This window comes from Lactuca virosa, chromosome 7, assembly GCF_052849685.1.
Source record: "Lactuca virosa cultivar CGN04683 chromosome 7, Lactuca_virosa_CGN04683_v6, whole genome shotgun sequence".
NCBI lineage: Eukaryota > Viridiplantae > Streptophyta > Magnoliopsida > Asterales > Asteraceae > Lactuca > Lactuca virosa.
Genome location: NC_136432.1, coordinates 152,155,830 through 152,167,916, shown reverse-complemented (window position 1 = coordinate 152,167,916; position 12,087 = coordinate 152,155,830). Strand labels below are relative to the sequence as shown.

The following is a 12,087-nucleotide window of genomic DNA, read 5'->3' as shown; positions in this document are numbered from 1 at the left end:
GTGGTGGTAGTGGTGGGTGGTGGTGGCGAAGGTGGTGGCAGTGGCGACGACATCATCGGTGATGGTTAACGGTGGTGGTGGTGGTGGGTGGATGGCGGAGGTGGTGGTGGTGGTGGTAGTGGAGGTGGTGGGTAGTGGTGGCAAAGGTTGTGGTGGAGGTGGTTGCGAGTGGTGACGGAGGTTTTTCATATTTAATGTTAAAAATGAAAAGGGTAATATGGTAATGTTCAACATTGCCACTTGAAGGAATTTGAATTTCCTCAACTTTTAGATGGAATTTATTTTCCTTCAATGGAAGGAAATTTGGACACATTTAAGAATCCAATTCATTCTCAAAGCTTGAACCAAGCATAGGAAAGTGATGGAATTAAATTCTAATTCCTTCCGATTCCAACAGATTCCAACGAACCAAACGACCCCTTAGTAATTTCTTGGTGGCTAGTTCATAAATGACCATCAACTAGGGGCGGTCACAGAAATTGATACTAGGTGTGACACAATTTTTTTTTTCCGGTCAAACATAAAAATAATTCATTACGTCTAATACAAAAAACCAATCCATTACATAAAAAGTTAGAAACATAACAACGATCTATTACAATTTAAATTTGTCCTTTTCGTGTAGACATCTTTTGAAAACGCACCATTACTTTTTCAGTCTGAACTTTCACAAGTGCTTCGTTCTCAACATTGCAAAGCAACGCGTCGTTCAAAAAGTCATTGCCAATTTTGTTGCGCAAGTCGGTCTTCAAAAGTTTCATCTTCGAAAAACATCTTTCTACGCTTGTGATCACTATGGGTAAAATCAAAGCCAACTTTAAAAGCTTATAAACCAAAGGATAATACTGATGTTTCCCTGTACTAACCATCAAACGAGAAAGATCGGAAATTCCTTTCAAACTAGTGAAGTGTTCATCTTTGATGCATGAGTGGTAAAATATTTCAAGTTGTCCTTCAAGATATATTATACCCGAATCATCAAACTCATACTTGTATAACTTACCCAACTTCAACAAATTTGATTTGTCAAATTGTGCAAATGAATCACTAGGGCTCAAAGCACCCCATGTATTCTAATAATTGGGTGTTTGTTTCACTAAATCGATCTCGATATTCTGTAAGTTACATATCCACCATCGTGTTGAAGATTTCAACTTCAAAATGAAATCTATTAGTCTTTGAGGTCTTACGGTTTCTCGCACCAACATACAAATCTTCCATATCTAAAGTATCAATATTGTGTGTTTGACAAAAAGATGATACATTTGAACCACTGACTTAGCCACTGCAGATTTTTTTTTAAAACGACAAACTATCCTACTCTTAAAATAATCCTAAACACCACCTATGTCCCCTAGTGAGACTTAAACCCATGACCTCTCATTTGAGAGAGTCACTCCTTACCGCTAGGCCAAAGGCCCTTTGGTCAGCCACGACAGATGAGAAAGAACGCAGCAGACGACAGTGAAGTCGATTTTAGTGAAGAAAAAACGTTGGAGCGGACAAAAGAAGGATGCGAACACAGGAGATCATGAGGCTTGGCCTCGTTTTTTTTGTGCTTCTAAATGTCGATCAGATCCATAACCGTCAGCCATTGGGTTGTTTTTCCCATCTCTTATTCTTTTTTTGGGCTATAATCAATAGTGGATGAAAATTTAAAACATTTGGCTCCTAATCTGAGTTATAATTATATTTTTGGGCTTGGTTGATCCGATAGAGTGACAATTTTTTTTACGTAGTTGCACAATTTTTTTTATGTAGTTGCACAATTTTTTTTACGTAGTTGCACAATAGGTAAAAAGAATCAAAAAAATTTCCACTGCGTACAGGAAAGGCAGGCGTTGTAGGTGCCACTACAGGCACCCATTAAGAATCACCTCTGTCATCAATTCTCCAAGATTATTAATCAGTAAAGTAAAAGAAGGTACTTTTTGAAGTTACTGTGATTATACTCCATTGTCCACTCAAACACGAAATGGGTCTCACAACTTTCTGACATTAGTTCCAACAGAGGTTATAAGCCGATTCAAAAACGGATCTTACATAAGAAATGCTCAAACACGAAACGGGTCCCACAACTTTCTCTCCTTAAATGAAACTTTAGAGCAATGTGTAACATTTTGGCCATGTGATGTTATATTGTTACACTCGAAAAAAAGTTCTCTACATTCTTACCAACTTTCTTGTGTGTTTGGAAACCGATTGCTAAAATTTCTTTTATATATTATAGGATCTTAGCCTAATAGAAATTCATATAGAATACAATCTTAAGTTTATGCAAAATTATAGAACGAGAGAAAACTGATGGAAACACACCTGACGATTGCGATTGCAGGTAATCATTCATGGCTAGCATTGTCTTTATCCATCAAATAGTGCCAGAAAAGACAACTCGCCTTAATCAGAATGTAAGTTCCTTCAAAATTTTCCAGCTAGATCGATATTTTCCCGACAACCCTCTTTTACTTTGATCTTAGTGTATGACTTATAGATTGTAAAATTTCTATTAATCCCTTAGGTTTTCATATTTGCAATTTTTTTCATTGATTGTAACTGTAATGCCCGGTTCCCGGTATGTATTTAATTCATAATTTATTCATTTTAGTACAGAAACTCGACGAGTTGGAGGCCCCAAACTCGTCTAGTAGAGATGGATTTGGGACGCGGATTATGAAGTCTACTCGACGAGTTGAGGAGCCTCAACTCGACGAGTAGGACTGACATAATGAAACCCTAATTTTAAAGGTTTTGCACCCTATTTAAACACCTTAACCCCATAACCTGGCCTCATTTACAGCCTCCATCATCCCAAACCCTAGCCACGAAACCCTAATACACTTTTGAGAGTTTTGAGCCATTCTTGGTGCATTCTTTGAGGTTTTGAAGAAGAAGATACTTAAAGAAGGAGCAAGGAAGTGTTGGAGAAGAGTAGATCCAGAAGTCTAGTGCTTCATTTCTGGTTCATCAAAGGTATAAAGCTCCTACCTTGTCTATTATATGCTTAGATCTAGTTTTAGGGCATTTTCTCCATATTTTGGTCCAAGTAGCATGGTCCTTGGGAAATGGACGTCCCAAGTGAGTATACTTCTAGATATAGGACTTTGAAGGGCTTTCATGGCATAAAGGTGCAAACTTTATGGCCATTGAAGCCCCATGCAAGCTTTAGGGTATCATTTTGGCCTTTTAAGCTCTAAAAGGCCATGCATGGAGAGAAAGTCAGAGACTTTACGTGTTCATTTGGTCTCTAAGGTCCAAATCTCTGTTTTTACACCCTATCTTGAAGTATAGATAACTTATGGATCAAGATCTAGACCTTTTAGAGTTAGGTTTGAGCTATATATCTTGAGGAAGGGTATTAACGGGTAAAGTTCGAAACTTTACCCTTCTAAGGACATTTCTAGTCTATATATGAAGTATGGAGCTTGGATCTGAAGGATAGGAGCTTAATCCGTTAAGAAGGGCTTAACAGACTGAAGAATTCGACGAGCTTATAGCGGAACGCGACGAGTTGGGTCCGGGTGTCCCGATTTTGTTGATAGGAGGAACTCGACGAGTTATGAAAGAACTCGACGAGTTGGATCGCGATTTCAGAGTTTTATGATTTATGGAACTCGGCGAGTTGATGGATCAACTCGACGAGTTGAGTCAACCCAGAATGTTGACTTTGACCAGAACGTTGACTTTGACCAGAATGTTGACTTTGACTTGGACTTTGACCAAAGTTGACCCTTAAGGGGTTATGAGTATGAAAAGGGAATTATAGGAAATCTTTTATGTATAGGGGTTGAGTCGGGTGATTACCGGAGCCGGAGTTTTTGCAGCTACTTCCAGTTATCGAGGTGAGTTACCTTCTAGTAGAAGTGGGTCTAAGGCACCAATGCCGACCCACTAGTAGGTGCTTATAGTAGAGATGATTGTCTTTATGATAATTATATGGTATGCCACTATCTTTTTTGCTTTCTGTTCTAGTATGCTATGATATTATGTGATAGTGGTAGGAGGGGTGAAATAGTCCCCGGTTACCGGTTGAAAGAGACCGAAGGGGTAAGCCAGTACCCAGATATGTCTGGCAGTATGTTTATGATATGTTATTATGTGGTAGTGGTAGGGGTGAAATAGTCCCCGTAACCGGTCGAGATAAACCGGAGAGTAGGTCGGACACCCAAATATGCCTGACAGGGGTAGGTCGGACACCCCGATATGTCTGACAGGGGTAGGTTGGGCACCCCGGTATGCCTAACATGGGTAGGTTGAGCACCCAGGTATGCTCAACAGGGTAGGTCGGGCACCCATATATGCTTGACAGTATGTTTTTATGTGGTATGATGGAGGAACTCACTAAGCCTTGTGTTTACGGTTTTTAGTTTTGGTTTCAGGTACTTCTTCGAGAGGAAAGGAGTACCATGATTTCCGCACATGAGATTCTTGGGAGTTATACTCTGACGTTGTTTTATCATGACATGATTTGACTATTGATACACTAGTTTTGGATAAGAGTTGTTTATATGATGTTTTCAGACAAATGGTTTTATAATTATTAAATTAAAAATGAAAATTTTGGTCTTGAATTTTGTGATGTTACAGTAACCAAGGTTTACAGGTTCAACCATGAATATGAAAACAAAAGTAACTAATGTGTAAATGATTATATTATCTAAACTTTCACTTTTACATTATAAAAAATCAGCCATTAAAATGACCATATTTGGGGTCATGAAGTCATCACATGATTCCATAACTTTTTTTTCATCATGTATAACAAAATGGCCACGCTAATCACGAGTCTTGAATGGGAAAACAATGAGCCCTACATAGGAATGTGTGTTATAAAATAAACAATGTAGAAGAAAAACGATCGAACAATCACACGACCACCACGATATAATTTGGAAATCCGAAAGGGAAAACACTATACTATTTATTGAAGGTTACATCGCTGATAAATCTCCAATGAGATAGGAGAGAAAGAAGATGAAAGAATGAATAACACTTGACATCTAAATGGATTTATATAAAGTCCTACAAAAGAGTTCAAGTGATAATAAAAAACCTTTACAAATAGGAAACCATTCTAATCTATGACTAACTTGAGAGCCAAGAAAAGGGTTTCGAAGCTTCTTCAACAAACTCCCCCTTGAGAACTAACCAATCTTCAACAAAAGAAGATTCACAGTTCATAAACATAAGTCAAAAATAAGTAGTGCCAAAAGTCTTTAAGAGCTAAACTCTTTCAAACGACATAAATGAGAGAAAGATGGTGATAGATCGAACCATCCAAACGCAAACGCCACTTGATACGAACCTTCAAACTCAACACAAGTACTTCAAAATTATAAATGCATCAAAACAATTGTAACGATGTCAAACCACTCGTGTCAAATTGGTCTTCATATCATATAAGGTGTTCATGGATGCACTCATGAGCTAAATCGATACATTGTTGAACTAAGGCTTTATCCAAAATAGAGATGTGATATTAAAGATGTAACACCCATAAAATTCAAGCCAATTTAAAACTTTTAAAAACATTTCAAACCATTAAAAGTCATTACAACTTTGTTTTCAAAATGTATAATATCAGAGTTTCCCAGAAACATAAACGATTCATGAGAAGCTGTACGATCATGCATTCGCCTTGCCGCGATCCCCTGATGTACCTGAAACAATAATTGAAACTGTAAGCCCGAAAGCTTAGTGAGTTCCCCCAAAATACCCATACCCGCTACAATACACATATAATCATAAACAACATACTATGGGTCCAGTCAACCATCGGGTTGGAATACCCTAGGCCCTCAGCCATCCGGTTGGAATGCCAACATACTATGGGTCCAATCATCCTCGGGATGGAATACCCCAGGCCCACAACCAACAGGTTGGAATACCCACATACTATGAGTCCATTCATCCTCGGGATGGAATACTCACGGCCCACAACCAACAGGTTGGAATGCCCAGGTCTATTGGCTTTCGCACAAAGCAGATAAGCCTCAACCGCCAACCAAACATGTGCACATATAACAAATAATCACATAACAGTCTATAGACAATACTTGATCTAACGGATCATACTACATAGCACATAACACCATCCTATCTACCAAGATGCCGATCTAACATATCATACCACATATCATATAATATTATCCTACCCTCTAGGATACCGATCTAACAGATCATGCTAGCATAACATAACCAGACAATAATCAGAAGGGTCGTCCTTGGTGCCTTAGACCCTTGAGTATAGTGAGGAAAACTCACCTCACAATGTCGCACTGAAAATGATAGACTCAAACTCTCGAATCACCAACACAAACTCCGCCACCTATAGTTGCCATAAAACCCTTTTTCCATAAATCCCCAAATTACCAAAATGCCCCCAGAGGTCAACTGGTCAATCCTTTGTCAAAGTCAAAGTCCACAGTCAAAGTCAACAGTCCATGTTGACCCGACTCGTCGAGTGTAGATCACCAACTCGTCGAGTCCTTCCTGAACTCGAGAAGTCATGAAATCCTTAGTTGACTCATCGAGTTCCCCTAGAACTCGTCGAGTTCATGCGTGTCCAAAGGTTGGGAAAAACCCTAGCCGACTCGCCGAGTCATTCGACTGACTCGCCGAGCCCAAGCAATCTTCATCAGACTCGCCGAGTTGTTCATCTAACTCGTCGAGTACAGGACCATCTTCATGTGGCTCGCCGAGTTGACTATGCAACTCGCCGAGTCCCTTCAGACCTCCATCCATACAGGTACTTTTTAAGCCATGTAACGGCTCCATATTGCAGATCCAAGCTTCTAAGGCATGTTTATCACGTAAAGTTGCAAACTTTACGTGCATGCAAGGCCCTAGAGACTCTAAATGACCAATCTAAGCTTCTAATGGAGCTTTACACCTTAAGAGAGTCTCATTCTTGCAAGACCTGGAAACTTTATGGGCTTAGAGAACCAAGAGAGTTCAGATCTGAGGTTGCAACCTCAGATCTGAACTCAAACACAAGAAAGGCTTCCTAATAAGCTAGAAAAGCCCTAAAATTTACCCAAAAGGGATCTAGAAATGAAATGAGGTCAAGATAGCGATTGATACCTTCCAGAAGATGCCAACCAAGATAGATTTCAGATCCCACACGTTCCTTGCTTCTGGATACTTGCTCTCCAAGCTCTTTTCTCCAAAAATCCTCTTCCAAAGCTTAAGAATACACAAATGGGAGCACACTCACACGAATTAGGGTTTCAGGATTATCAAGAGGCTGTAAGGGGAGGCGGAGGAGGCCAATGATCCTTTAAATAGGGTGCAATACCCTGGGATTTAGGGTTTCATCTGCCAGCTCCTACTCGTCGAGTCCCTTATTGGACTCGGCGAGTAGGTCACTAAAACACGCGGACCAACCCGCTGCTACTCGACGAGTAGGGCAACCAACTCGTCGAGTAGACCTTGAAAACAAGAAAATTCTTATATTAATTCAATACCTGAGAATCGGGGTGTTACAAAAGAAGTAAAAACTTCAAACTAAATGTCGTGCAACGTAAATGTCTTTCGACCAAAATAAATTTCGATATCATAATGCTTGAAAAATATCGTTCGGTATTAAAGTATTGAAAATACATTACGGTATTAAATTCTTCAAAATACGTTACAATATTAAAGTCGTGAAAATACATTACGGTATTAAATTCTTCAAACATTCTTTAACAAACGAGTGATAGGATCTCGGGATCCCAACACTCCCAAAACTGAAAGCCTCTAAAAATCGGCAATTGAAAAGATAATAACCGGAAACTCCAAAAAAGTTCAATCCATAATAAAGTCTAGTTGATTGTGGATGATTTAAAGTTCTTTCACCTCAAAATAATCCAACGTGCCATCATAATAAACTTGAACCATAACATCTCTCATATTCACATGCCAAAGGGAAAATCTAGCGCCACGTGTTAAGAACATCCACATCATCTGGGTTTTGACCGTAGCTCTGATTCCACTTGTTAGGATCACTACTAGCTCAACCATACTCAACATAGAAGCACAATAAAGTTCCATTTTCTAAAACCAATTTGTGATAGATGAGATTATCCATCGCCTTATATGCTAGCATATAGTTTCTCTTTTTTACCGATGTGGGATTGGGTTTGCATCCCAACACCACTATCCATATCACAATTTTACGACTAATGTTGGCCATAAAAAAAATAATAACATTTAAAAGAAGGCCAATGGGGGAGACCGATTTATAAAGGCCGGAAAAAATTGATTTATGAGAGTTTTAAAAAAAATCAATTTTCAAGGGCTAAAAATCGATTAAACGGCTAGGATAACGCCTTGTGAAAATCAATAAATATGCTATTCAAGCCTTAAGAAAAATCCATAAATTTGGCTGGAATGGCTGAAAAAATCGCAGCTATGGAAGGTTTAATAAGGCAGAATATTATCGATTTTATATATGGTAGTAGCTGAGTAAAATAGAAATATATATGAGGCAGAGGCTGATGGTATTTGGGCTCAAATAAAATTTGATCAATGGTCCAAATATAATGGGCTTGGAGAAAACGATTAATGAGAGCAATTGGAGCATATAAGGCTTCTAGCCTTCTAGATAAGCGATGAAGAGGATGGCATGAAACAAAAAAAGAAAAAAGGATTATATATAAAGGTTTGTGGCGATCACAATTGGAGTATTCAAGGGTTTAAATTTAATATAATATGTGGGTGAAATAGAATAAGGAGCTGAAGATAATCGGCTAAAGAAAAGCAACTCTTTGAAGAGTCTTCTGAAAATTGGAAAGCCAAGAAAACACCGGTAAAAAATAAGAAAGTGAGCCTATGTTGGTTACACTGCAGTTGCACCGCAACTTTTGAAAAAAAAATTATATACAGTAATATATCAAAAAAAAAAGGATCAAATTTCGTAACTCAATAAATATTTATGAGAAATTAAATATTCTTCTATTTTTGTTCCTAAAAATCTTCATACCTAATTAAATGATGACACGTGTCATATTTAATGCTAATTTAATGATATTTAAGTATAACAAAATGACACATATAATCATTTAATTGGGAAGTAATATTTGTAGGAACAAAAGTAGGAGGATATTTAATTTCTCAATATTTATTTATCGATAGATATATAAGTTTTGTATATAAACCACATGGTTGAAGTCAATGATCTCTAGTCTTTTGACTCTATTTTTATTATTGGCACATGGGATTCGGTAAATTGTCCACCTAATATAGTCCACCAAATTAAGCCGTCTTACCTTTTTGGCTTTTTCAATTAACAAAAAATATTAACGTTAACTGTATAAAAGAAGATGATATTATTGTTCTTTTAAATATTCGTAATAGTAGATGCGAATGTTTATCCCCCATTTTCTTGCACGTGCAACCATGTGCGCAATGGTGGTGTTTCTCTTACTAGATTTATGAAAGTAATTATGATAACAAATTATATGTGTTTATGTACTTTTTTGTTGGAAAAGAAGTAGGATTTTGTGATTTGAATCTCATCAATGCTTTACTTTAATACGAATATGATTTACCTTTTACAAATTAAAAAAGTTCGAAAATAGAAAATCTTTATGCGTAAAAAAGCAATTAGAAAAAAAGTTTTGTGGTATTTTGCGTGGCGAATGAGGATTGTAAACTATATGAATAAATGGATAAATCAAAGGGTTAATGTTACATTCGGGTTACCAATTATAATCAATTTATTTATTAAGTCATCAAAGTCTTAATGGTTTGTGGTGGGTTACAAACCAATTTATCTTTTTAAGTAATCTAAAGTTCGTTTTCTAAAGTTTATTGCCCATATGAGGGGCTTTACAATCAGCCAACCTTCTAAGTTATAAGTATGTATAACTGGTCTTGGTACAAAAACATGTGGTCCGTGTGGACATGCAGATGATGGTCAACTTTTATTATTTAATAAGAAAAGGAAGTCTAGTTATCGAATTGCTTAATGAAAAATTATTAGTCGGATTATCTTTGTTGGAACTTTGTATATGGAAACTGCCTATGGGACTTGTCCCATTGAAAGCAAGAAAAAGCTATTTCTTATAAACATAATTTATATTAGATGATCAATATTAATAAATCATTAGGTTAAAGTGGATGAGCTTGATATGTGGTGTTGGACTAGTCTAATTGGTTCATTAATCCAAGCCTAACTCCTACCCAATTAGGCTAGTTCAACACCACATACCAAACCCAATCTACTCGAAATTAGGCTTACAAGGAAGAGTTTTTTCTTTCTTGCATCCAATGTGGGACATGTCCTAAAAGGCAATTTCTATATACAAAGTTTCACGGTCTTTGACTTGGTCACTCTTTGTATGCTCAAGATTCACATGATAGTATGTATACAACTTAAAAGATCTTTTGGTTCAAGTATAACCCTTCACACACAAGAAAAGAAAAAAAAAAAAAAAAAAAAAAAAAAAAAAAAAAACTTATCCATCATAATATATCAACTACTTGTATGGTCAAGTAAGGCTCCATCTATTATGATCTCAACTGCCAATGAATCATAAAAGATATTATGACGTTTCTTCCATCCTTACTACAATACAAGTTTTTCCTTTCTTACTTCCAATGTGGGACAAGTCCCAAAAGGTAATTTCTATATGCAAAGTTCCAATAGTCTTTGTATTGATTACTTTGTGTATGCTCAAGATTCACAAGATGGTATGTGTACAACTTAAAACATCTTTTGGTTCAAGTACAACCCTTTGCGAAAAAAAACTTATCAGTCCAAATATGCATCATATGATTCAAGAAGATCTTTCCAGAATCATATCAACTGCATGTATGTTCTAGTAAGGCTACATCTATTATGATCTCAACCGCCAATGAATCTTAGAAGATATTGTGATGTTTCTTCCATCCTTACTACAATACAACGAAAATCTTTTTAGTACAAGTTACATAACATAATTGATTCTAACACATGAGGCATATGTTTTACTTTCTATATAAATACTCATCCAATGAGCGGTTTTTTTGTTAGTGATCGTGGAAATACAAATCTTAAATCATAGAAAAGAAGTGTTTTGAAGGTGTAGTTTTCTTAGTGGGCTATGGAGTGTTTCTTTCTTATTAAAATAAGATCACATTGGTGCATAGTGAATTATGTTTTTATATTGGAATAAACTTGAGTTTTGTAATTTTATTGAGTGTATTTTTATTGAAATTTATCAAAACTTTGAAAAGTCAACTCTATGTTTTGAAGGGTTTTTTTAAAACCTATGTATGGTTTTATTCATCTCGTCTTCAACATTACACATCTTATCTAAGAACCAAAATTTATACACAAAAATATAACATGGAAAATGATATATGTGATTAATACACCATATAAAAAATATAATATCAATCCTGAAACCCAACTATTTAAACACCCATTATGCAAAACAAACCATGGGCTCAAATAAAACTTACATACTTTATAAAGAAAATCTTTTTATCCAAAGAGATCACATAAAACATGATTTACATGTTATATCATATAATAACTAGATATGAAACATAGACATATTTTCAATACAAACGCCATGCAAATTTTATAATCAAAACAACACACATGTGACCTAAAAGATGTTCAAATCGATAAGAGATCTAGCCCATTCAGTTTATAATACAACACTTTCTTCTTGTTGAAGGTTTTGTAGACAAATCATATATATATATATATATATATATATATATATATATATATATATATATATATATATATATATATATATATATATATAGGTTCAAATGTTTTTAGCAAGTATTGTGTGCCTAAATGCACCAATGAGAATTCAAGAAATAATAAACAATTAAATAAATCATTTAAGGGTATTTTGGACCTTTTATACTTTTAATTAAGGAAATCATTTAATTGAATCTTGCAATTAAGGAAATAAAATAAGTATATTTGACCTAGTCTCTCTCTTAAATCCTGTCTAATAAAACCTCCAAAATCCTCAAACCCTTTTCACTCCAAGTTCACCAACCGGACCACCAGGTTCAATCCCCTGCCCACTCTGCCGCCATGGAAACGTCTCCTACAAGAAGCTCACAACTACAAAACCGCTTCCCCAAACTGAAAACACC

General features: G+C 36.1%; 1 protein-coding gene across 1 annotated transcript; it reads right to left on the bottom strand.

Annotated features, from left to right (window-relative positions):
* Nucleotides 1-534: 534 nt before the first annotated feature.
* LOC145127235 (uncharacterized) lies at nucleotides 535-1,221 on the bottom strand. The gene is made up of 3 exons (XM_079062460.1): nucleotides 1,135-1,221; nucleotides 645-1,007; nucleotides 535-540 (listed from the first exon to the last, which is right to left on the bottom strand). Exons 1-3 carry the CDS (start codon nucleotides 1,219-1,221, stop codon nucleotides 535-537), a joined length of 456 nt encoding a protein of 151 aa, XP_078918586.1.
* Nucleotides 1,222-12,087: the final 10,866 nt, after the last annotated feature.